Raw genomic sequence first — 27,870 nt, forward strand, 5'->3', positions numbered from 1 at the left:
CCTGCGTATTTGTCTGGGGAGAGCAGGCTTGTTAGAGCCTTTTTGTCTGCTCCTGCTGGAGACTGTCCGCTTTTTCACCTCCAAAGCTGGGATGTATGTGGCAAAAGTAAGCCCAGGGGACTCCCCTCCACGTCACTGTTCAGGTCTCAGGTTCCCTGCTGTCTGCTGTCTGTTTCTCTTCCAGATTTGGCTTCTGTTTGTTTTATGCATAATGTGCAGGGAATTGTACTTAGCAGAAGAGAGGGGAAAGCGTGTGTCTGCACCTTCTTCCCAGAGCAGAAGTGCTTCTAGTCAGGATCTTATTCTAGAGATTCTTCTGAGTATGAATGAACGTTGCTTCCTGGATATTATTTTAATTTAATAAAATAAAATTTTAAAAGCCCTGAGATTATGTTAATAATACCATTGTTCAGATCTTTACTGCAGTTTTGTACATGGGTGAATCTGATTAAGGGAAAAATAAAACTCCCTTTTCAAATTTTCTCATTTAAAATAGTTTTTGTTACTCTTTGGTATCACCGAAAGTATACGCATGTTAAATTATTTTTAAAAGTGCAGCCAATGGGGAAAGTCCATCTTCCATTCCTGGGTGAATTCAGAGTCTGTATCTGGAGATCTGCTGCATGATGAAGGGTAATTGGCCACTGGGTCAAAGGTCAAACACAAAATAACACACTGGTTGACATCCATTCTGTAACCTCAGAATAGGCAACCGTAAGACTTCCAACTACTAGGACAAGACTCTGTTCTTGCCTGGAGAATCCCGTGGGCAGGGGAGCCTTGTGGGCTACCGTCCCTGGGGTCACAAAGAGTTGGACAGGACTGAGTGGCGAGAGAAACAATAATTTGATTTAATATACAGAATACCGAGGTTGACAGCATTTCTACAAGCTTGTTTGGGAGGCCCCCACACGACCGCAGCTCAGAAAACTCTTGCTGAATTCTTAGGACTCTTCTCCTCAGCACCATCATGAGCTCTTTCTCTTACTTTGCACCTTCAGCTCTGATGAGCTCTTCTTGGCCAGGTGGAGCTGGGCTCTCCATCTCACGGGAGTGGACACGGGCCCTGAACACGCTATATTCGACTGTGCTCTGGGTTGCCCCCAGCCCAACAGGACGGCTGGTGGAGAGAAGAAGGCATGATCAGTGGCCCTGCCCGCTGAACCGTGGCCACACCGCCAGGTTGGTCCTTACTGGGGGGCCATTGAGATCGGGGGAGTGCTGAGTACCACATGACATCTTTCAGATGGTTTGTGTCCCACTGGGGAGGCCTGCGCCTGATGCATCAAGGTGGCGCTTTTTGAACTGTGGTCCAAGTCATTGGTGGACTATGAAAACAGTTTTGTGGGTTACAGTTGCCACTTAGAAAAAGAATGAAGTACAGTAGTGTAGAGTTAAAGATAGATGGGTGTGATGTATGTGATAAGCTAAGAATTGTTTTATGAAATTTTGTTAAAAAAATTTATTTATTTTAGTTGGAAGCTAATTACAATATTGCAGTGGTTTTTGCCATACATTGACGTGAATCAGCCATGGGTGTACACGTGTTCCCCATCCTGAACCCCCCTCCTACCTCCCTCCCCATCCCATCCCTCTGGATCATCCCAGTGCACCAGCCCTGAGCGCCCAGTCTCACGCATGGAACCTGGACTGGTGATCTGTTTCACCTATGATAATATACATGTTTCGATGCTATTCTCTCAAATCATCCCACCCTCGCCTTCTCCCACAGAGTCCAAAAGACTGTTCCGTAAATCTGTGTCTCTTTTGCTGTCTCGCATATAGGGTTATCGTTACCATCTTTCTAAATTCCATATATATATGTGTTAGTATACTGTATTGGTGTTTTTTTTTCTGGCTTACTTCACTCCAGTATGAAACTTTCTATTTGCTTATATCCTGATCAGTCCTTTAACCCAAGAAAAAGTTGCGTCGAAGACAGATTGACTTCTGGTCATTCCAGTTAATAATAAATAATATAGACAAAACACGTTAGCTGAATAATGCTTCCTTTTCCATCCAGCTTCACAAACGTTTATTGTACAGTTACCATGGATCTTCTTGAGATTAGAAGATCCATGACCTTTGTCCCTTGTGTGTGTGTGTTAGTAGCTCAGTCGTGACCGACTCTTTGCAACCCATGGACTGGAGCTTGTCAGGCTCCTCCGTCCATGGAATTCTTCAGGCAAGATTACTGGTGTGGGTCGCCATTTGCTTCTCCAGGGGATCTTTCCAATCCAGAGATCAAACCTGGGTCTCCCACATTGTTTACCATCTCAGCCACCAGGGAAGCCCTTGCTGTTGAAGGCTACCAGTCTATTTGAAAAGCCAGCATATATACAGATCACTGCAGTACAGAGCAGGTCATACAGTGTGTGTGATGGGAAAGCAAACTAAACACTAAGAGAGCACATGAGAGGGCGAGGAGGATTCTTTGTGAACCAGCACTGCTTGGTAGAAATACAATGGGAGTCACATGTGTAATTAAAAATTTTCCAAAAAAAAAAAAAAATTTTCCAGCAGCCACATTGAAAAGTAAAAAGAAATAGATGCAATTAATTTTTAATAATTCACTTTTTAAATTCAGTATGTCCAAAATGTCATTTCAGCATATAGCTCTGTTATATTCTGCTTTCTGTGTTAAATCTTTACATTACTTTTTACAAAGTTTTCGAAGTCCGTTGTGTATCAGACACTTCCAGCACACCTTAGTTCCGACCAGCCACCTTGCAAGTGCTCAGTGGCTGCATGTGAGTAGTAACTGCTGTATTAGACAAATGCAGTTTTTTCCAGTGTAGGGGGAGCTTCATGCAAGAGAGTGCCTAGAAGGATAAGCAACACTTAACTAGACAGGTGTTGGGGAAATACATTCCACAGTGAGAGAGAAGTTTAAACAAAGATGAAATATGAGTTTGTAAAAAATATTGGGTGAAGCTCTTACTATATACCACATAATTTGGTGACCAATGCTCATATTAACTCATGTAATCTTCACAACAGCCCTTTGTGGTAATTACTACTATTATATAGTAATAACTATATAATTTATAAATTACAAATTTGTATATGAGGAAACAGGTGCCAGTGGTCTAGTAGCTACCAAGTAGCATGGTATGCTTACATGTATCTATCTGTCTATCTCCAAAGATACCGTGTCCCAAACCCAGGATCTGGATCTGTGAGTATGTGAGGTTAAATGACAAAGGGAAGTTAAAGTTACTACTCAGCTGACTTTAAGCTAGGGAGAGTACCCTAGATTTGGCAGGTGGGCCCAGTGAATCATCAGAGTCCTTTAAATGTGGGCGAGGAGGCAGAAGAGTCAGAGTGATGCCATATGAGTGTTTGACCCACTCAGATTGGCTTAGAAGACGGAGGAAGAGGCCGGGAGCCAAGACACGTAGACTGCCTCTGGAAACTGGAACGGGCAGGGAACCAGAGTCTCTCCTAGAGCCTTCAGAAAGGAGCCCCTGCTGATACCTTAATTTCAGCCCAGTGAGGTCAGTGTTGGAATTCTGATCTACAGAACTGAGATATTAAATGTATGTTGTTTTAAGCCACTGAGTTTTTAGTAATTTGTTATGTATCAATAGAAGAGTAATACACTACCATTATGTGTGGGTACTGGGTAGTCATGCAAACTATCTTACTTCTTGTGGCTTGTGGTGGTGGTGGTTTAGTTGCTAAGTGGTGTCCGACTCTTGCGACCCCATGAAGTGTACCCTGCCAGGCTCCTCTGTCCATGGGATTCTCCAGGCGAGAATACTGGAGTGGGTTGCCATTTCCTTCTCCAGGGGATCTTCCCAACCTGGGAATCGAACCCAGGTCTCCTGCACTGCAGGCAGATTCTTTACCAACTGAGCTATGAGAGAAGCCTCTAATGTGGCTTGTAGCTTTAAAGAATTTTTTGTTAATTGGTAGCTGGTTACAGAATTAAGTCAAACCATTGCCTCTCTTCCTTGAATGCCCAGTTTCTTTTGCTTCCTTTTTCAAACTAGCTGACAGTTGTTTAATACTGTTGACGTCGACATAACTTTTACAAGTAGGAATGTAAAAACTAGTTGGCCTCCGACTGAAACATTAGTAGTTTGGAAGCACTTGATAAAATGATTACTGTCCTTTTTAAGGCTGAGCAATCCCTACTTGCTATGTCAGGCAATCACTGATGTATGAGTTACCTTGTAGGTAAGGATACTTGGCAGTCTTTTATGTAACTTTTAACTATCAACCCCCAGAGACCACAGAGTTTACCTGTGGGTGATTAAATTGAGTAGGACAATTGATTGCTCAACTATACAGAATAAAATCCTATTTCTTCTACCTACTGGAAAACCGTGGGAACAGCCTGGTCTACAGGTTGATTGTCATATTCTGCCTCCTTTCCGCCTACTTATTGCTACGGAGAGACACAGAACTTAGCCTCTCAACGCGTTCTGTAATTTTCCTGTGGCTGCTGAGGAGAGGGCTTCCTTAGGTTACTTCCAGGGCCCTGTGTACAATAAAATACATGCCTTTGAAAGGAGAGATGCTTCCCTCAGGCTTCTTGTTTGCGTTTTCTTCACTCTGTCTTCCCCTCTGCACTGACAAAGGGGACATGTGTTTTTTCCCATCCCACCATTATCCCAAATACTGCCTTTGTCCAAGTGCTGATATTTCACAATTCTCTGCAGATACATAGATGAAAAGGATTTTTTAAAAAATAGAACAATTCCAGAGTTAATTACTGGCTAAATATTGGAAATAGTTGTGGGATTCATTCATCTCCTGGGGCCGTGATGACGTGAAGTGTTTGTGGGTATCTTCCCTCTAACTTTAAAAGTAGAAAACTGACTTTTCCTCCTTGGTGCTGCCTTTGCCCCAGGAGCTTAGTGAGTGCCAGCCTTATCTTCCAAAATTCTGTTTGTGGCTTAGGGAATGTGTGTGATTCTCTGGCATTCATTCTCGGAGGCTCTGGGCTGTGCTGATTGCTCCTGAGCGAGGACAGGTGCTTTTTGCCTGCTCGGCAATCCTTTTCTTGTGTCTAAACCTTATTTTTGACACATAAACGAGGAGACAGTGATGTTGCTTTATAGAGAGAGTTTTAGTTTTCATTTACATACTCTTCTACTTGATTTGACATTTTTAAGCAACAAGTTATGCAAAAAGGTTAAATTGATTGATTTTTACAAGAGTTTGAGTTGCAATGGGCTTCCCTGATAGCTCAGTTGGTAAAAAATCTCCCTGTAATACAGGAGACCCCAGTTCAATTCCTGGGTCAGGGAGATCCACTAGAGAAGGGATAGGCTACCCACTCCAGTATTCTTGGGCTTCCCTTGTGGCTTAGCTGGTAAAGAATCTGCCTGCAGTGTGGGAGACCTGGGTTCGATCCCTGGGTTGGGAAGATCCCCTGGAGAAGGAAAAGGCTGCCCACTCCAGTATTCTGGCCTGGAGAATTCCATGGACTGTATAGTCCATGGAGTTGCAAACCCATTGCTTATGTGAGGTAACATGAGGCCAGGAATAAGACGCACTTTCTCCTGTCTGGTCCCTGTCCCCGTCTCTGGTTGCTCTCTGCTGATGGTCATGTTCTAAACATGTCATATGTAGTGAGAGATGGCTTAGGACCATGGGCTGAGTGTACAGTCTGGAGCCAAACAGCCTGTGTGTAAATCTTAGCATCTTAGCTTTCTTTTTTTTTTTAAAGCTATGGATCTTGTTAACCTCTCTCTGGCTCTGTTTCCTTATTCAAAACCAGGTATATAATAATAGAACTTTTTCATAAAGTAGTAGTGGTGATGAAGTTAGTTAATACAAGTAATGGTTTAAAACAGTACGTAGAACATAGTAAGTGTTCAGTGTTAGCTTTTTTTTTCATTCACTACTTGTTTTCTTTTTCTTTTTTTACCATTCTTAAGTTATTCTTATCACGTAAGAAAACATGTGTTTTCTCCTCATCTATTGGAGAAGGAAATGGCAACCCACTCCAGTATTCTTGCCTGGAGAATCCCATGGATGGAGGAGCCTGGTAGGCACGGGGTTGCAAAGAGTGGGACACGACTGAGTGACTTCACTTTCACTTTCACATCTTCTAAAATAGCCTGTATTTTCACAGTCTTACTGCTTCTATGAAGCTGCCCTACAGTTTTCAGTTGGGGTTCTAACCTTGGCTATACATTGAAGTAATCTGTAGATATTACGGGCTTCCTTGGTAGCTCAGATGGTGAAGAACCTGCCTGCAATGCAAGAGACCTGGTTTGTTCGATCCCTGGTTCAGAAAGATCACTTGGGCAAAGGATTGTAGCTATTAGATACTGATGCCTATGTTGTTGGTCTGTGATAGATCTAGCTTGTAGAGGCTTGTGAGACTGGCTAATTAATTATATTCCCATGGAATTTTCTTTCTGGTTGTTAAAGCCCTGGTAGCTTAAAATCAGCCATGGTGAGAATATTTCCACTCCTTAAATTGGTTGCCACAGCATGCCTGTCGGTGTACTAGGGGTCTCAGTGATTTGTTTATACGCGTCTCTGAATAGATGTTGAGCCTTTCAGTAGGGTTATGTTAGTTTGCTGGGACTGATGTAACAAAGTACTGCAAACTTAAAAAACAGGAATTTGTTTTACTTCTGGAGGCTAGAAATCTAACATCAGGGTTCCAGCAGGGTTGGTTTCTTCAAGGGCTGTGAGGGAAGGCTTTCCCAGGCCTCTCCTATTGGCTTGTAGATGGCCATCTTCTTCCTACGTCTCTTTATATTGCCTTTCTTTTGTGTGTGTCTCTGTGTCCAGGGGCTTCCCTGGTATCTCAGCAGTAAAGAATCCACCTGTCGATGCAGGAGACGTGGGTTTGATTCTTGGGTTGTGAAGGTCCCCTGGAGAAGGAAATGGCAACCTGCTCTAGTATCCTTGCCTGGGAAATCCCGTGGACAGAGGAGCCTGGTGGGCTACAGTCCGTGGGGTCGCACGGTCAGACGAGTGTGTGTGCGTGCTGTCGTTTCAGTTGTGTTTGACTCTGCGACCTCGTGAACTGTAGCCCACCAGGCTCCTCTGCCGTGGGATTCTCCAGGCAAGGACACTGGCGTAGCTTGCCATGCCCTCCTCCAGAGGATCTTTGCTCCCCAAGCCAGGGGAACTCACATCTCTTGCGTCTCCTGCATTGGCAGGCGGATTCTTTACCACTTGTCTTGGGCTTCCCTGTGGCTCAGCTGGTAGACAATCTGCCTGCAATGTGGGAGACCTGGGTTTGATCCCTGGGTTGGGACGATCCCCTGGAGAAGGGAATGGCTACCTCCTCCAGTATTCTGGCCTGCAGAATTCCATGGACTGTATAGTCCATGCGGTCGCAAAGAGTCAGACACGACTGAGCGACTTTCACTTACTTCACTTACTCTACCACTGGCGCCACCTGGGAAGCCCTGCGGAGTGAGACATGACTTACCGACAGAGCATGAACACGAGCTGTGTCCAGACTTCCCCCTTTTATAAGGACACTGCTCATACTGAACTGGGGCCCACCTGCTGACATCACTTCAGCTTGATGACCTCTGTAAGCACTCTGTCTCCAAATAAGCTGACATTCTGAGGTACTGGGGTTAGGACTTCCACATCGGGCTTCTAGGAGGACACAGTTCAACCCATAACACACAGCAGGGACCTCCTTTTCTCTTTTTTTCCCCATTTATTCCTGTAGTGAAGATTTGTTGCATTGAAAGGGAAACATCAGTTAGTTATTCATTATACTATGAATTGCAGATTGTCAGTTTGTTGGTTTTTTTCATTTAGGTTTTTTTCTTAATTTATTTTAATTGAAGGATAATTGCTTTACAATATTGTGTTGGTTTCTGCGTACATCACCGTGAATTAGCCATAAGTATACATATGTTCCCTCCCTCTTGAACATCCCTCCAGATTTTTTTTTTTTGAAGCAGCTTTTTCTGGGGATAATATCAGAGTTTGGTATTCAAGGGGAAAAACATTAGTTTAGGAAGATTGCTTGTTTTAGGTTTTCTCTGGCAGGCTTGAGCTTGTTAATGACCTCAAAAGGCATATGATCCAAGTGAAATTGTCTTGATTTTGTGTCTGTCACTGAGAGAATGTTTTTAATCATGCATGAAAAAAAAATTGAGATGACTTTCCACTAATCTGAGAATGTTTTAATGCTGATCATTCTCTCCAGAATTCTATAAGATGACTGAGTTCTCAGAAAGTAGGGTTTTGTTTGCTTTTCTTAAAGGCATATAATATCAGATAATGATTTTGTGATTTTTGTGACTGCAAAAAAATATCTCTCAGTCACAGGAAGTATAAATTAATTTGTAAAAATTAGCTTGGTATTAGGATGATTGTATGTATGTAAAATAGTGGTTGACATTTAAACTGTGATCATCTCAAAGCTTGTAAATTTGGAATGTACTTTTTAAAGTTAAATGTTTTTCTTCAAAAAGAAGTTCTTTGCACCATTAGTTTTTGTTGAATAAATGCTAGAATTAGGATCTTATTCCAAAAATATATTTGAAATACACATTTGCGTAGGAATTTGTTGGTCTAAATGTTCAGTACAATTGCTCAGTTGTGTCCCACTCTTTGCAACCCCATGGACTGCAGCACGCCAGGCTTCCCTGTCCATCACCAATTCCCGCAGCTTGCTCAAATTCATGTCCATCGCATCGGTGATGCCATCCAACCATCTCATTCTCTGTCATCCCTTTCTCTTCATGTCTTCAGTCTTCCCTAGCGTCAGGATCTTTTCCAGTGAGTCAGTTCTTCACATCAGGTGACCAAAGTTTTGGAATTTCAGCTTCAGCATCAATCCTTCCAATGAATATTCAGGACTGATTTCCCTTAGGATTGACTGGTTGGATCTCCTTGCAGTCCAAGGGACTCTCAAGAGTCTTCTCCAACACCACAGTTCAAAAGCATCAATTCTTCGGCACTCAGCTTTCTTTATAGTCCAACTCTCACATTCATACATGACTACTGGAAAAACCATAGCTTTGACTAGATGGACCTTTTTCGGCAAAGTAATGTCTCTGCTTTTTAATATGCTGTCTAGGTTGGTCATAGTTTTTTCTCAAGGAGCGAATATCTTTTACTTTCATGGCTGTAGTCACCATCTGCAGTGATTTTGAAGCCTAAGAAAATAAAGTCTCTCACTGTTTCCATTGTTTCCCCATCTATTTGCCATGAAGTGATGGGACTGGATGCCGTGATCTTAGTTTTCTGAATGTTGAGTTTTAAGCCAACTTTTTCACTCTCCTCTTTCACTTTCATCAAGAGGCTCTGTAGTTCTTCTTCACTTTCTGCCATAAGGGTGGTGTCATCTGCATATCTGAGGTTATTGATATTTCTCCCGACAATCTTGATTCCAGCTTGTGCTTCATCCTGTACTCTGCATAGAAGTTAAATAAGCAGGGTGACAATATACAACCTTGACATACTCCTTACCCAATTTGGAACCAGTCTGTTGTTCCATGTCCAGTTCTAACTGTTGCTTCTTGACCTGCATACAGGCTTCTCAGGAGGCAGGTCAGGTGGTCTGGTATTCCCATCTCTTTAAGAATTTTCCACAGTTTGTTGTGATCCACACAGTCGAAGGCTTTGGTGTAGTCAATAAAGCAGAAATAGATGTTTTTCTGGAACTCTCTTGCTTTTTTGATGATCCAGTGGATGTTGGCAATCTGATCTCTGGTTCCTCTGCCTTTTCTAAGTCCAGCTTGAACATCTGGAAGTTCACGGTTCATGTACTGTTGAAGCCTGGCTTGGAGAATTTTGAGCATTACTTTACTAGCGTGTGAGATGAGTGCAATTGTGCGGTAGTTTGAGCATTCTTTGGCATTGTCTTTCTTTGGGATTGGAATGAAAACTGACCTTTTCCAGTCCTGTGGCCACTGCTGAGTTTTCCAAATTTGCTGGCATATTGAGTGCAGCACTTTCACACCATCTTCTTTTAGGATTTGAAAGAGCTCACCTGGAATTCCATCACCTCCACTAGCTTTGTTTGTAGTGATGCTTCTTAAGGTCAATGTTCAGATTTCTTTATAGAATATTTTCAGCTATAAATTATATATGGCAAATATCAAAAGCTTTAATTTTTAATCAGCTTTAATCAAGTATAATTTACATGCAATACAATTTACACAATTTAAGTGTATGAGTCAAATCAATTTTGAAAAAATATATACATCAGTGTAACCACTGCCCCAATTAAGATATAGAACATTTCCCTCTTCCCAGAAAGTTCCCTGTGCCTCTTTGCAGTCTTTCTTCTCCCTGTCTCCACCTCCTACTCCAAACAAATACTGATCTGGTTAGCCTGTTACAGAGTTTCACATAGATGGGATCATTACAGTATGCATTATTTTATGTACAGCCCCTTACAGCATAATACCTATGAGTGTGTTAGTAGTTTGTTCCTTTTTATTGTTCAGTAGGATTTCTACAGAATTTGTTTATCCATTCACTTGCTAAACATTTGAGTGTTTGCCTGTTTGCAGTAAAGCTGCTAAGCACATTGGTATTCTAGTCTTCTTATGGACATATGTTTTTGTTTTGGGTAAATACCTAGGAGTGGACTCTCTGGGCTGTGTTGGAAGTATATATTTAACTGTATAAGAAACAGCCAAACTTTTAATTTTATTTATTTTTGGCCGCACTGGGTCTTTGTTGGTGTGCATGAGTTTCCTCCAGTTGCAGAGAGCAGGGGCTACTTGCTAGTTGTGGTGCACAGGCTTCTCATTGCCATGGCTTCTCTTATGGACCGTGGGCTCTAGGGCATGGGCCTAGTTGCCTTGCAGCATGTGGAATCTTCCCGGACCAGGGATCAAATCTGTGTCCCCTGTGTTGGCAGGTGGATCCCTAACCACTGGACCACCAGGGAAGCCCAGCCAAAGTCTTAGTTACCCAATTATATGCTCTCATCAGCAGGATATGAGAATTATAGTTGCTCTATATCTTTGTCCTTGGTGTTGACATGGTTTTTAATTTTAGCCATTCTAGTGACGCAGCAGCAGCAGCAGTGAGTGCAAAGTAGTGTCTCACTTTTGATTTTAACTTACTTTTTCTTTTTTGATCACCAATGATGTTTTCATACACTTCTTTTGCTCGTTAAGGAGAAAAATGGGTTTCTCTCCTGCAGTATTGATGGGAATGTAAATTGGTGCAGCCATTATGGAAAACAGTATGGAGCTTCCTTAAAAAGCTAAGAATAGAATTGCCATATGATCTAGCAGGCCCATTCCTGGGCATATATCTAGAGAAAACTCTAATTTGAAAAGACACATGCTTTTGTTCTTAGCATCACTATTTACAGTAGCCAAGACATGGAAACAACCCTCAATGTCTGTCAACAGATGAATGAATAAAGAAGATGTGGTGCATATATAAAATGGAATATTACTCAGCCATAAAAAGAATGAAATAATGTTATTTATAGCAACATGGATGGACCTAGATTATCAGAGATTATCACACTAAGTAAAGTCAGTCAGAAAGGGAAAGACAGATACCATGTGATACCACTTATATTGTTGTTCAGTTGCTAAACTGTGTCCACTTCTGCAAGCCCATGGACTGCAGCACGCCAGACTCCCCTGTCCTTTACTATCTCCTGGTGTGTGCTTGGTCACTCAGTCTTGTCTTACTCTTTGTGATCCCCGTGGACTGTAGCCTGCCAGGCTCCTGTGTCCCTGGGATTTCTGAGGTGAGAATACTGGAGTGGGTTAACATTTCCTTCTCCAAGGGATCTTCCTGGTTCAGGGATTGAACCCACATCTCTTGCATCTCCTGCATTGGCAGGTGGATTCTTTACCACGAACGCCACCTGGGAAGCCCTCACAATCTCCTGGAGTCTGCTCCAATTCCTGTCCATTGAGTTGTTGATGCCGTCTAACCATCTCATCCTCTGCCCATTATATGTGGAATCTAAAATGTCATACAAATAAACTTATTTACAAAACAGAGAAAGACACACAGACGCAGAAAACAAATTTGCGTTTACCAAAGGGTGGGAGTGGAAGAGGGATAAATTAGGAGTTCGGGATTAATGGATACAAACTGCTTTATATAACATAGATAAACAACAGGATCCTACTGTATAGCACAGGGAACTATATTCAGTGTCCTGTAATATACTGTGATGGAGAAGAATATGGAAAAAGATATGCATATATGCATGTGGGTTGGGGTGCTCAGTCGTGTTTGACTCTTTGCAACCCCACGGACTATAACCCTCCAGGCTCCTCTGTCCATATTTCTCAGGCAAGAATACTGGAGTAGGTTGCCATTTCTGACTCTAGGGGATCTTCCCAACCCAGCCTGGACCCATGTCTCTGTGTCTCCTACATTGGCAGGTGGTTTCCTCACCACTGTGCCACCTGGGAAGCCTGAAATCATTTAAACATGCACATATATTCTGCTCTTTTTCAGATTCTTTTCCCATATAGGTCATTACAGAGTGTCGAATAGAGTCTCGGTGCGGTACAGTAGGTCCTTATTAGTTATCTATTTCATATATAGTCGTGTGTCTATACCGAGGTTATCAGTTTTAGAGTTTAGCAGCCTTTGTTAATTTTTCTAATGCTTTAAAATTAATCCATATCTTTTGTTTTCTCATTTTTAAAAATTAAAAAAAATTTTGATTTATTGGAATACAGTTGCTTTACAATGTTGTTCGTTTCTGCTGTACAGCGCAGTGAATCAGCTCCATGTATGTACGTATATACACACATCCCCCTTCTCGGTTCTCCTTCCCACTCCCACTCCTCATCCCACCTCCTCTAGGTCACCACAGAGCACCCAGCTCAGCTCCCAGTGCTGTAGCAGATGCCCACTGGCTGTCTGTTTTACACGTGGTGGTGTGTATGTCACTCCCAGCCTCCCAATTCGTCCCATCCCCTACCTGCCCTGTGTCTGTTCTCTGTATCTGCATCTCTATTCCTGCCTTGCAGATAGGTTCATCTGTACCATTGTTCTAGCCTCCACATATATGCGTTAATATACAATGTTTATTTTTCTCTTTCTGGTTTACTTTACTCTGAAGACTGCTATTTAAGTGACCCTTCGAGTGACTTCTTTTGTTTCTCCCTGTTTAATGAAAATGGTTTGTGTCTATTTTGGGGAGGGGCAGTAGTTTCTGAAATCCCACCTTAGCTTTTCCTCAGCTTCATCCCTGGAGTGAAAAAGGTGCCGTTAGAAACACATCTTGGGAGCTACTGAGAATATTTCTCATTGCTGACATGTTCTTTCCTTTGTGCCTGTCCTGCCCAGTTCCATCTGTTTTTAAAGCTCTCTCTTTTCCCCTTGTTGAAGCTGAAACTCCAATACTTTGGCCACCTGATGCGAAGAGCTGACTCATTTGAAAAGACCCTGATGCTGGGAAAGATTGAGGGCAGGAGAAGAAGGGGATGACAGAGCCTGAGATGGTTGGATGGCATCACCGACTCGATGGATATGAGTTTGGGTAAACTCCAGGAGTTGGTGATGGACAGGGACGCCTGGCGTGCTGTGGTTCATGGGGTCATAAAGAGTCGGACACGACTGAGTGACTGAACTGAACTGAACTTTTCCCCTTGAGCACATGACTACTGCTATCTTTCATTCTTAAGTAGCAGTGAGAATATTAATAATAATAGCAATAGCTAACAGTAGGTATTAGGTACCTATTCTAAGGGCTTTATATTTATTGACTGAGTTAATCTTCACAAACCCTTATGAGGGAGCTACTGTTCTTTTAATACAGATTTCCAGGAAACTGAGGCCTAAGGCTATTAAGTCTAGGTTATCTCACTAGTAAGTGGCAGAACTGGGATTTGACCCAGACTTCCGGGTTCTGACGCACAGGCTCAGAACCATTCCATTATACGGCTTCTCAGGAAAAACACACAGAGAAGCAACCATTCCCTTCCTTCACCTCTGCTGCTTCTGGATTTCAAAAGGAGTAATGTTATAGCACAGTTGACATTATTTTGGTTAATATTCCATGAAACTTTCATTCCTTTGTAATGCATATTACAGTTTGTATTTCTATCTCTGGCAGTAAAGTTCTTGACAAAAAGCATGTGGGCTTCAAACAAAGTAACTTTATTTCTGAAGGTATTACTTTACAAGCCTATTTCTGAAGGTATTACTTTACAAACCACAGTCCCACGGGTCCAGTAGAAAGCACAGGTCGTCCTGGCATGTGGTTATTCTTCTGGGAAAGCTTCTTAGAGGAGGTGAGTCTTGGCTGGCTTGTTAAGTAAGAATGTGTGCACAGGGCTGTGGTATGTGGAGATGGGTGGTAAAAAGATTCATGATTGGGATAGACTGAAAGTTTAAGAAGGGATGGAGGTTTTAAAATACTGTTCCCTGGGAGTGCATCCTTGGGGAAGATTTCCAGGGTCAGGGAAGAAGAGCTGTTTATGACTTTAGACAGAAATGATGCCTTCTCTAGGCCCCTGGACTTTCTGCCCCCTTTTCCTCATCTTTCCAGCTCCCCAACTTTGAGCACTCTAATTCTCTTTATTTTTCTAACCTCATTGCAGATAAAAGTGCTTTCCTTCAGGTTAGCAATTTCCAGATTAGCAATTTTTTGATGGCGTGTTACCTGTTTTTTGTGTTTTTTCCCCCTTAAAATAACTACTACTGTAAAAGAAAAAGTAAAACCAGAAGATTTTCTTGAAAAGACAAGAGTTTAGTTAGTGTAGACGTCTTCCCTTAAGATAAGATCTCCTGTCTTAGTCTTTTGAACAGCAAGTGCAGCTGCCAGCTTTGGTTACTCTCTGGACCTTAGGCCTTCTCTCTGCCTGAGTCCCCATGGGCTTTACACAGTGAGCGAGGAAATTCTCAGTCCTTCGTCTTGCTCCCCAGCTGGCCTGTCCTCTGGGGACATGTCCTAGTGTTTCTTTACCTCAGCTCTTTCTAATCCCGCAGGGGCTTGGCCGTAAACCTACTTTTACTTTCTAGCCCCCAGCAATAACTTGGCAAGGGTCCTTCTCCCTCTGCATGGTGGGGAAGGGGGGTCGTCTTGGTCTCTAGAATCTCTGAGTTACGCTCTGTCTCCCTCTCGGTTGGGGCTGAAGCAGCCGCACCAGCTGAAATCAGATTGGGTTTTTCTCACTTGCGTTTGTTGCCATCTTTAAGACGCTGTCTGTGAGATTGTGTCTGCCTCTTTCTCTGGACAGTGAAAGACTCCTTTTTGACTAAAACCCTATACTTTCTACTGAGTTCTTACTGAATTTTTAAAAGTAGGAAATGAGCATCTTGGTTCACATCAGTGAAGAGCTTGAAGGTAGGCTGGAATTAGGCATGGCTGGGTTTACGAGCGCGTCTCCTTGGTCTCTCACTCTGGTTTGGCCGGCGGCTCCTGTTCCACAAGGTGGCAGGATGGCGGCGGCCACTCCCTTTCCTGAACTCCTAGCCTTCCAGGTTCAAGTCCAGGGAAACGGACAGACGGCTTCCGGGAGCGCTGATGTAAATCCAGGTTCCTCCTTTTTTCTCTCTTCTTCATAAACAACTTAATTTTTAATAAGTATTGTATTCTAATGGTTCAGAAATTTAAAATTCTTAATGTGGGATGAAAAGCTTTTCTTCTATCCTGTCGTTTTTATCTTTAAGTAGCTCTCTTTGTCTTGTTATAATGGTTTTTGTCCTGAATTTTACCTTGTCTGATAACAAAATCTTGTCCCATGCTTTCTAAAAAAAATTTGTATTAGCCTAATATATTCATCTGGGCAATTTTTTCCATCTATCCATTTCTACCCCTTCTGAATTATTTTAAATTTTGTTCCTATTGGTAGTGTAGAAGGTTTTTCTATCTTATAATCCAGTCTGAGATTAATTTTCTTTAAATAGGTGAGTTTAACTCACATTTGTTGTCATGGCAGATATATGTGATATTAGCTTGCCTGTATTTAATTTTCTTTTTTTTAAATATCTTTCAAAGAATCTTTCACTGTGTGGTATGTTTTCCTTGCTGTTCTCCTGGGGTTATTCTGATATTTTTGTTCTAGTGGTTGTCTTTATAATTTGACATTATGCCCTCTGTCTTCTAAGAAAGTGGTGATAGTTCCCTATTATGAGCAGTGATAAAGTTAATGAATTTCATCCTAATATGGAGACATCATAACTATGTTACATGGTCTGTTTTATTTAATCTCAACCTCTATTGCATTTTGTTTTCAGAGGACAGAATTTAATCACTCAGCAAGCTTAGAACTCAGTCTGTATTGTTATTATCAGTAAATACACTGTCAGAAGAGGCCTTGAGTTTTCCTAGAGTAGATTATCAGCCTTTAACAAGGCTTTTTTTAATCTATAAAAATGATAGTTTCTAAAGTCAGCATAGATCATAAAATTGGTAAGCTGACATTTGGTTGCAATTACATTATCAAAACCTTTGTAGGTAGTCTGTTACTCAACACCAGAAAATTACCAGTTTTTTGTCCAAGTTGACTTTAAAAAGTTCCTCGGTCTAAAGCTCCCCCTCTTTTTTAGATGGACTCTGCACTTGTTGAGAGTCTTATAACCACTTAACTTTTCAAATATAGTATATTTGGCAACTGACAGTCACGTAATATATACAAAAAGGAATTTTTAAAATTGTACATCTGAAGACAGTCCAGCTTTGCCTACCGCATGTAATGACTGAGACTCCTCGAGTGTTGACATTAGTCCTCCCGTCCGGCCCAGAGGGGCGGCTGCCTCCCCAGGTCCTGGAGGAACACAGCTTCTGCGGCCTCTTTTCTGTTCAGAAGGCTTCAACCCCTGGTCACAAACAGCCTCTTAAGAGGGTGGGAAGATGTTTTTTTGTTTCTGTTTTTTTAAAATCATTTTTAAAGTCCTGTGTCAATTATTTGACCATAGTTGACTTCCTTACTGTTTTTTTTGGTGTAAAGATATGACTGCCCACCTCTAATAGAGCAGCTAAAACATGGACTGCCTTTGGAGAAGATTTACATTTCCACTTTGTACTCTAGTCCTGTGATAGTCACCAGTATTTTTCATATAGATGAATGTTTGTGGTCTGCACTTTGCCTGTGGATCACCACCAAAACGCTGCTGAAAATACCCTCTCTTTCCCAGCTTCCTGCTGAATTCAGATTGGGTTCAATTCAGATTGAATTCAATTCAATCTGAATTCAGATTGAATACATTTGGGGTGTGGCATCTGTGCTTTTAATGTTTGTTGCTGGTGTTTTTCCCACCCAGGTATTTCCGCAGGCTGCCGTTTGAAGAAACCAAGATCGACAGTTCTCTGCTGAATATAGAAATTTTACTAATATCCAGTTTGACAAAATTCTCTGGCTGGATATTACTCTTTATGTATACAGTGTTTCAGGAAGGCTTTTATTTCGAAGATACAGTGATTTGATTTTACCATAAAAAGAAGAAAATCTAGTAAACCACAGATTAGAGATTTCACATATAACTCCAACCAGTTTGTGGGGGGAAAAAATGTAGGAGGGTATTTAACATACAGATTGCAAAATGTTGAATTTAACACTGTTGTAATGCTTCCATGGAAAGCCTTAAGGATAACTGACAAGTCATTTTTTTATCAGATTTAATGGGTTTCTAAATTCTTATCTGCTTCTCGAACAAAATGTTAATTAGAACAGTAATTGAGTTACCAGCTGCCTCGTGTGTTCACTCTAGGAACTTGTATAGAAACATTGTGGGACTCATGTAAGGTCACTCATTGCTCTTTGAGTGGCTAAATAACTTTGCAGCAGGCTTCTAAAAATTCAGGTATTAACAGAGTCTATAGGAAGATAAAAATTGACAAGAGATTTGCAATAGTTAGTCTGATACTTCCTCCATTGGATTAAGGTGGAAAAATCCTCTTCAGCACCACAGATGGGGGAACATCCTCCCTTTAAGATTTCTTTCTGAAGCAGCTGATGCCTGTCTAGTTTTATAGTAGAACAGAAAAAGCCTTTGGAGTTAGGTATGCTGGCACAGGCATTCTGGGGGAAAAAAAACTAAGAAATCAAGTTTATAACTTTATTTAAGCAATACAGAGCATCATTACAAGTATAATATATTCCAGGAATGCAGGGTTCATTGAGCATTAGAAAATATGAATAACATGAGGTTAAGTGAGAGGAAACCATATAATCATTTTAACATCTGTAAAAAGAATATTAGGTAAGATTCAATAATCGTTTATGACTAATTTTTTTCTTTTTGCAAAAATTGGAAAACTTACTAAACCTTTGGCTTACGAGTCATTTACTCCAAAACCCATAGCAAATATCATACTTAAGAGTTGAAACTTTGGAAGCATTCCCATTAGGTTCAGTAAGAAACTAAGGATGCCTGTTGGCATTACCTTTGTTCAACATAGCCCTGAAGGTCTTAGCTCGTAGTGTAATGAGATAGGAAAAAGAAATGAAAAATAGAAATTTTTTTCTTGCAGGTGATATTAATATATACACAGACAATATAAGAAAAACATGTTTAGCATAGTTGCTACATATAAGAATTTGGGTTCATGTACACTAATGATAAGCTTTTAGTAAATATAATAGAAGAAAAGATTCCCTTCATAGTATTTTTAATCTAAGAGTGAGCGCAACTAAAGATGCATAGAATATGGAGAAAATAATGGAACAATATTGTTAGATATAAAAGACATGAATAAGTAGAGATCTTATGCCATCTTTAACAGTGGGATCTCTTAATTTGTTAAGATATCATTTCTCTCTAAATTAGTTCATTGCAATCCAGTCAAAAGCCCAATAAGATTTTTGTGAAATTTGACAAAATGAACCTAAAATTTTAAAGAAAATCAAAAGCCCAGGAGTAATGAAGACAATCTTGAAAAACAAGGTGGGGGCCTTGCCACAGATATTGATACCAAGCCATGGAAATTACAATACTATGGCCCTGACACAGAGATAGACAAAAAGATCAGTAGAATAGGATAGAAGCTAGAAACAGTGTCACACATACATAGAAATGTGGAGGCAGCATTATAAATCAGTAGTAAAAGATGGAATGTTTTATAAATGATGCTTGGTCATTAATTGATAATCATATGGAAAATAAAAGTGTATTTTCAACTTCACACCATCCCCCCAAATAAATTCGGATTAATTAAATTTGAATGACAAATCTTAAAAGTCTACTCAAATATAAGAAATAATTGAAAATATAAAAAGAAGCATGTCTGGCTTTATGTTCAAATCTTGGAAATATAGTACTGAGTGCAAAAGCAAGTTGTAGAAGTGTGTGTATAATAAAGTATTGCTTATATAAAATTTAAAACATGAAACAATACACTGTATTGTGTAAAGATGCTAAAATATGTTGTAAAATATAAAAACATACATGGTGGTGACATACACCAAGTTGATGGTAGCATTTACTTCTTTTTTTTTTTTTGCATTTACTTCTAAAGATGGTAGATGAATATGACTGAAGAGGGACGTGTGCAGGATACATCTGTATCTATAATTTTTTTAGATAAAAATATTCTAAATAACATGGCAAAATATTAACATCAAGTGAATGTCCAATAGTAAATAAATGGTTGTATAAATTATGGCTTTTCCATACTATCAGATACTTTTTAGCCATTAGAAAGAATGAGTTGTATCTAGGTCACTTTATATGGAGGGAATTCTAAGAGTTGTTACTTAGAGAAAACAAGATAGAGGAAAGTTTGTATAAAGTCACTCGATTTTTATGAAACAGCGTATGTGTGAGTATATATGTATATGACATACTTGTGTATGACTATATGAACATGAAAAAAATGAGAAAGGATTCCTCCTAGGTTGTAACTGTGGCTTGGGAGTGAGGTGATTAGGAAAGGAGAAGAGGGAGGGGAAAGGGAAGTCAAGCAAAATAGGAAATGGATGAGACAGTGTACTGTCAGCATGGATGATGATTTGATGATTTTGTTTATGTGCTTAGATGAACATATATACATACATATATGCATATTTTTAAAGAAGTGTAGAACCACTTAAGTAAAGAATGGGAGTTGACCTAAGAGGAATTTACTATATTTGACTGGGGAGGCTGTGGTAGAAGAAATGGACTTAGCACAGAGCCAACCAGACAAACATGCCTTTCCGAGGAAAGAAATACTCAGTGATGTGTTCTCTTGTTAGTGGCTTTAAACAAATGATGCAGTTAAACTGATTGCTTTTCCATTTTTCTCTCTTTCATGTTTATTAAAGTACCTGACGGTAATTTTAACAAGTTCTTGATAATAGTATGTTTAGAGTACTCACTATGTGCAGGTGATATAAAATACCAGTAGTGAAAGTAATAGTATTTTATGAAATGTGGACTTTTGACAGGGAAACCTTAGATCTTTTTTTTTTTTTTTCATCTTGGTGAAGAATAATGAATGAGTATTTATTTTGGTCAGGTCAAGGCCTGAATACAGATAGTTCAAGATTATGTATAATTAGTTTTTAAATTTTCGTTTTTTTTCTTTCAGTGTGCGGGATGACAGAATTCGAGTAGAAAGGATGAAGAATGTGTATTTTGAGTACAGCCATGCTTTCCAAGAGGTTACAGAATTTTATGCAAAAGATGTAGTTGACATTAAAGGTAAATATTTTATACATGTTAGCCATATGTCCTCAAATGTTACTGAGTTGAGATTTGGATAAAGGTGCAAATTTGACTTAAAGGCTAGTGAAAGGTAGGTAGTTACTGATAAACAACTGGAAGAAGCAGAGGAAAGAGTTCACTGTTCTTACACTCATCAGAGGCATAACTGCAGTTGCTTTTTGTAGTTATGACCATTTTGGTAATGTGTTTTTGACATATTCAGAAGTGTAACAAGTTAATTACTGAGTCATCTTTCTTCTTCCTTCCCTTAAAAGGTGGCCATGATTTTCCTTGCAGTTTTATAAAATGTGTGGATAAATCTCCTAAGGAAGGCTAGCACTTCTAAATATTAATGCCCAGAATTAAAATACCAGAACATTATTGACAGCGTCTTAATAGTTTGAATCCATTATTTGTCTAATTCACATTTCCTCAGCCAAGTATCTGTTTGATTTGGTCTGCCACCCCTCATTCTTGCCAGTCCAGCTTATGTTAAGATCCCTTTTTATCCTGTTGCAAAGCTTTCACCCTTGGACCAACCCCAGCTCCCTCTTAGGCATCAGTGTCTTATTGGCATTTTCCCCCATCCTTTTTAATCTCATGGTGTCTTGGCCAATGCCAAGAGATCATCAAATTGTGCTCAACTAAAGACAAGACTAAGTCACAAAACTACCATAAGCCACTCTTGGCATCCAGTTCACCTAGAATCACGTAGGACAGAAAATCCAGTTTGCTGGCCCAGCACCGTTTCTCTTAGCGGGAGGAGTCCTCTCCATCTCTGCAGAAGTCCATAGGGCGCTGAGCCTCCCGGCATCCTCTAGTGACAACTCAGCTGCAAAGAAAGCAGGTGGATGCAGGATCTGCTACAGGAAGCCTTAGCTCTTGCTGGAATTTCTCCAAAGGGCATACCAAGTTCAAAGAGTCAGTGTACTGAAGGAAGGCCAAAATTCTAGAATCAGGTAATTCCTCTCCTAGTCTGGACGCAGTTTCCTGATTTCAGGTCATTTCCGCCATATGCGATGCTACCTCATAACACATTGGCATTTCATCTTTATCAGGTTTCCTGGGGAACAGAGCTGGGCAGTCAAAAGATGAAATTCTCAGTAGAAGAAAAAAGAGTTAATTCTTCATTTACACCTGTTTTTACAAAAAGCTATGTTGAAAGTAATATATTTTACATTACAGATTTGTAGAGAGTATCTTATAATTTTTTCTAAAGGTAGTAAATACCTACTGCAAAAAAAAAAAGATCAAAACATAGTTGTGTATAAGGAAAAAGGTAAAAGTCCCTCCTGTCAAATTCTTAAGAATTTTTTGATATACAGATCTACACATGAGCATGCATAATTCTTCATTTTTATTAAATATGACTTGGATTTATTATTTCAACTAATTTTTATTGAATGCCTATTAAAAGCATTGTTTATACTTTAAGAAATTAAACAAAAATTCCTGCCCTTCTGGAGTTTTTTAGTCTAGTGGAAGGAGGTGTACAATAAAATAGTGTTTGAAGGTGATGAGTTCTTTAGAGAAAGGCAGGGAAGGTCTTCCCTGGTAGCTCAGTGGTAAAGAACCCACCTGCCAGTATAGGTCCTATGAGTTTGATTCCTGGTCTGGGAAGATCCCCACGTGCTGCAGAGCAGCTAAGCCCCTGCCCCACAACTACTGAGCCTGTGCTCTAGAATCTGGGAGCCGCAACTGCTAAGCCCACGTGCCTCAACTACTGCAGCCTACGCACCCGAGAGCTCTTACTCAGCAACAAGAGAAGCCATCGCAGCTGAGGAGCCCCTCAACTAGAGAGTAGCCCCTGCTTGCAGCAACTAGAGAAAAAGCCCACGCAGCAGCAAAAAGCCCAGAACAGCCAAAACTAAATAAACAAACACGTTTTAAAGAGAAGAAAGACAGGGAAGGGGTGAATTTTTAAATGTAGTGGTGAAGGAAGACCACGCTGAGAAAATGGCAATTGAATGAAGATGGAACAAAGATTAGAGGGGTTAAGGGGGAAAACCTTATGGATGAGTGAAGAAACAGCTTTTCAGGCAGAAACAACAGTAAGTACAGCGTATCTAAGTGCCTGGTGTGTTTAAAGAATGTCAGGGAGCCTGGGTGCTGGTACGGAGTAACTAAGGAAGAGACTGTTAGGAGGCGAGCTCAGAGATAAAAGGAGATGGAGAATAGGTTTTGTAGGGACTTTTAGATCCCTTTGAACTTGAGCCACATCTCTCAGTGAGTTGAGAGATGTTGCAGGATTTGAAAGCAAAGTAATCTAATGATATGATGTACGTTTTAAAAAGGATTCCTCTGCCTGTTCTGTTAAGAATACCCTATAGGGCACAGGGACAAAGGGGGGAGACCAGATGGAAGGCTAATGGGAAAGTCCTTCCCAGTAGTAGGTGCATACCAATCTAGAGGTACTGAAATTTATTTATCTATTAATAATACCCTATTGATATTCAATTAGGTTTTCTGTAATTTTTTACTACTATGAAAGATTTTTCAACTCACTTCCTTGTATACACATCTTTAACAAGCATTTTGGAGTACTTCTGGGTCAAAGCAGATGAGCATCTTACACTTTGAAAATACTTGCTCCCTTGCTTTTGAAAGAAGGTTCATCCACCATCAGAAAATTGCCCTTTTTCCATACTCTAGGTATTTATAATCTTCTGTATTTTCCAAAGGGTAATTTCAGGAGTTAAGCATCTAAATGATTATTTCAATAATTATAAACAAAATTTTATTTCACTTAATGTTTGTTTTAAAAAATGATGAATAATAATTTTAATGAAGGTATATATTCTGTTTTTTAGATTCTCAAAGTTTTTCTGACATCATTAACTTGGAGAAGCCTGTGATTTGCTCTTTGGCTGCCATAATAAGATACCTCAAAGAGTTTAACTTGGAAAAGGTGCTTTCCAAACCCAAGTAAGTGGTTTCTGAAAAAATTTTAAGAAGTGTGGGGTTATATTTAAAAACATTTCTTAAATTGAATTTGGTAAGTACTATACTCAGTTACCTGCTCTCGATGGAATACTGTATTCTGGGGCAAGAGTGACCTGTGTGGTATTGTTGCTGAGGAATATTAAAAATGTTAGTTGACATAAAAAATTAATAGAAGGCTTAAGAATTGGGTCAGTTTGTATTCATGATTGCTATTGAATGTATTATAGGATTGAGCACAGAACTGTGCTTTATATTAAAGCACAGTTAATTGACAAGTAGTATTAAGAAGGGGTATTTAAGAGCGTTCATAAAACGTCATCACCTTTCTTATTCTTGATTTCAGTTCTTATTTCACAGACCATAAAGTTGAAGATAAAGAGGATAGCCACTAACATAGACAGCTTTTTAAAAGAGTGATTAACTTTGTAGAGTTGAGAGATTTAAAAGCTGGCAATTGACCTTCTAAGAAAGTGCTAGCTTAAAAACTAGTGGGAAAAAAAAGGGTAACAGAATAATTTTCTTGCCTTTCCATATTCTACCTTTTCTGGCCTCTTACCTTTGGCTCTGTGAAGAACTATCGTGTATCATATTGATCCTGAGTAAGTAAGCTGCTTCCTCTTCTGTAGAGATGGAGTGGACAGATAGGAGCTGCCTCAGTAAAATATCATTAGGTACCAAGATTGGGAAGTCCTTGTCTTTGTCTATTTTAACCCCACCCCTAAAGCAATGCACTTCTGAGACTTCTACCCAGTGTCCCAAGTATTTTGAAGTTCTCATTTCTGTTCTCATTCGGAGAAGGCAATGGCAACCCACTCCAGTACTCTTGCCTGGAAAATCCCATGGACGGAGGAGCCTGATAGTCTGCAGTCTCATGAGGTTGCGAAGAGTTGGACACAACTGAGTGACTTCACTTTCACTTTTCACTTTCATGCATTGGAGAAGGAAATGGCAACCCACTCTAGTGTTCTTGCCTGGAGAATCCCAGGGACAGCGGAGTCTGGTGGGCTGCCGTCTATGGGGTCGCACAGAGTCGGACACGACTGAAGTGACTTAGCAGCAGCAGCAGCCATTTTCATTAGTTGGCGAACAAACTATACTAAGCTATATGTGAACCCTGGTCCTTGTTCATCCTACTGTTTCTTGTGATCTCATGTGACGTCCTCCACAATTTAAGGATCAGGGCTTGGCCAAAGACTTGAGCGCACCCTTCTGCATCTCTCTGTGTGCATCTCGGTCGTCTCTGACATTCTGTCTCAGTTTCTACTTTCCTTGGTCTCTCCAAGAAGTTAGTCCTAGTGTTTATCTCTGTTTGTTTTTCTTCTCTCAGGCACCACAGTTCTATGCTGCCTGATGTTCAGCTGCCTGAAGAACAATTTAAAATACACACACAAATACACAATTATATACATATGTGTATGTATATATATATGTGTGTGTGTGTGTGTACATATGTAATATAATGTGTCCAGTTTTCTAATTGTGGCTAAAGAGCAATGTTCATGCATTTAATCTTTTTATGAATGAAAGCAGGTGAGGTTCCATGATTAAATACAACACAAAAACAACAGAAGAGGGAGATGTATAAAGTAGCAGCAGCTTTCCTAAACAGTGTCGATGTCCTGAAACATGGAAAACAAATTTTCACTTAAAAAAAATGAATCAAATTGAAAATCCCATATAAAATTATAATAGAAAAGGATGGGGAACAGGATAATGTCCTTATAGAAAATAAATGCATACCAGAAAGACATGCTCACAGATGAAATAAAAACTATAACCTACTACTTCAAAATGAGCTAAATGATGTTAAGGAAATGATGCTAAACGTGAAAGAACAAAGGAGAATAGATGAGAAATAGGAAGGCTTTGAAATGAAATGATAAGATTTAAGAATGAACTATATATACAGAAAAGATCAATTTAGGAATAAAGAGTAAACTGGAAGGAACACAAAAGAATATAACACTGATACGTTTAAGAGAAACAGAATTTGAAGAGAGAGATGCAAAAACAGATTAACATGGTAAGCCAGATGAGACATCTATCCTTAGAAAACCCTACTTCAAGCTTGACTCTCGACTGGCATCTGGGACTTGGGTTTGGGGCCGGTCTCCAGCATTCTCTGGTAAGAATGACTCCCTGTGCCTAAACCATTTCTGCAGACAGTATGGTTTATGTTGGACAACTACTTAGTTTCTGAGAGCTGTAATTTTGGCACCTGCTCAGGAGCAGGTGCCTTTGTAAAAACAGCCCCCAATGAAAAATCATGGGTGCTGAGTCTCTGATGAGCGTCTCTGGTAAACATTTCACACATATTGTCACAGCTCACTCTGGGGTAGTTAAGTGCATCCTGCGTATTTCTGCCAGGGGAGGCCTCTTGGAAGCTTGCCCTTGGTTTCCTCCAGGCTTTGCCTTGCGTACCTTTGTGCTTTTCTGATTTTGCTTTGTATCCTTTCACTGCAATAAATCGTAGCTATATGACTGTATGCTGAGTACTGTGTATTTTCCTAGTAAATCCTTGGGGATCTGTTAGTCATCTTTCTTATTATTTTCTTCTCTAATATGCTTACTGGTAGCATTTAGGAATGCAAAGATATTCATTTTAATTGCAAATAAATTAGAAGTGAATTTACAATAAAACTGAATTTTTGTAATATGATACAATTTCTAATTTATAAGTTAACCATCAAAAATTAGACAAATAGTGAATGTATGAACTCTGAAAACTATATAGAGAATTATTTTATACAATGGATTTCATATGTAAGATGGTGCATATGGTAGGTTTTTTTTTTTTTCTGTTTTCGTTTTCAAATACTATTAACAGTATTTAAATAGAATCTTTGTAAGGGATTGATCTTTCACATAAGGTCTGCACCTTTGCTGCCTTTGTCTGAATCAGAAAGATTGGTTTTCATTTTTTTAAAAGTTGAAATAGGAGTGATATGGAATCTTAAACTTCTTTGGCAATTTTTAGCAGGAATGTTTTTCTCCCATTATAAAACTTGAGGGGGAGAAACAACGTCCTATGTATTATTGTTGTCTGAAATATTAATGAAGTATTTTCCCATGTTACTTGGAAGATTTCTGTCGAAGTTCACACAGCGTGAATGCTAGCCAGGCCTTGTTTATAAGGTTTATTTCAAAGCACATCAAATTTGGTTTCTTCCAAAAGGATAAATAATTTAGAGTTGCTTAATCAGTGATCATTCCTGTCAAATTCCTAGGGAAGGCTGGCAGATACAACCCTGAGTTAAAAAATATATATATAATTCCTGTTGAAAATAGGCACTGACAGAGGAAATTTCTTTTGTATTTGTAAGGAAGAGTCCTAACTCCAGAGTCCTTTATCATCCAAACATGGGAAACCTGAAAGCAGAGTTAGTTCTTTTAGTTGTTCGGTAATTATTGTGCCATAGCAGTCCGTCTAACTTAATATTCCTAGTGGTTGATCTCTTTTATTAAGATCAGTGCAGATGTCAGTGCTGCTGGATTGTGGGTTCTTGATGCCAGCTAAGCATCCTTCAATGTCTGAGAATGATTAACACTTTTTTGACAGGGGCATTTTTGTTGAAACTCATGCCTGTGGCATTAATACATCTCTGGTCAATAATATGTTAAGGTACTCAAGTGTTCATTAATCACCCCTAGGATGTAGTTTAAACCTGTCGGGAGAGGGGGAAGTAAATGACTTTATTTAAACCTATGAGACCTGCTTGGATACCAACTCAGAGGCCAGGCTAGCAGTACTTCCAACTATTTTTCACCATGAAGGAGTATGAACATCTGTCTGTCAGTTGTATAGCAAATCACTGCCCAATTGTTTCTTCCTAAAAATAATGTTTTACATATTATTATTGTCTCTGGATCTTTCACATATATTTCTGGGCTTTATGACTCAAAGGAAAACAAAGAACCCCAAACTGGCCTCCCCTTTGAAAGATGACAGACCTTTGCTGAGCATCTACTTTCTGCTAGGCTCTGCAGGTGCTGCAAAATGTGTAAGGCATAAATAAACCATGCCTCCATGGAGCTTAGATCTATTAATAAGGAAGAACATAAATTTCTGTAATGTGAGGCAGATTAACAGTTACAAGAAGGAGAGACTGGCCTGCACATTCCTGCTATCAGTGTTGGAGTTGCCTCTGAAAATCTTTAACAGGTCATCTTTTGGAAGTTAGGTAAACCTGTCACAGGTATATTACACTGCCAAAGGACAATGTTCAGTCACTAGGTAGTGTTCCTAATATGCAGCAAGTCATTTCTTTTTCAGGGCTCTGGGCCTTAGTTGTGGGAGTCATCTAGAAGTCAAGGCATCTCTCAATGAACACTGGCTCCTTGGCCATGATTCTAGGCTCTAGATTCCTAGATGAAGGCTTTCTTCCATCACTGGCTTGGGAAACTGGATTT

General features: G+C 39.9%; 1 protein-coding gene across 3 annotated transcripts in view; it reads left to right on the forward strand.

The window, feature by feature from the left end:
* Positions 1-27,870, forward strand: part of MSH3 (mutS homolog 3) — a 175,038-nt gene that overhangs the window by 24,285 nt on the left and 122,883 nt on the right. For all 3 annotated transcript variants that reach the window (XM_043913511.1, XM_043913512.1, XM_043913513.1), the window contains exons 9-10: positions 20,402-20,514; positions 23,328-23,442. In XM_043913511.1, coding sequence (XP_043769446.1) covers positions 20,402-20,514; positions 23,328-23,442 — 228 coding nt within the window. The remainder of the gene's footprint in view (positions 1-20,401; positions 20,515-23,327; positions 23,443-27,870) is intronic.

The sequence above is a fragment of the Cervus elaphus genome, chromosome 9 (genome assembly GCF_910594005.1).
Source record: "Cervus elaphus chromosome 9, mCerEla1.1, whole genome shotgun sequence".
Taxonomy (NCBI): Eukaryota; Metazoa; Chordata; class Mammalia; order Artiodactyla; family Cervidae; genus Cervus; species Cervus elaphus.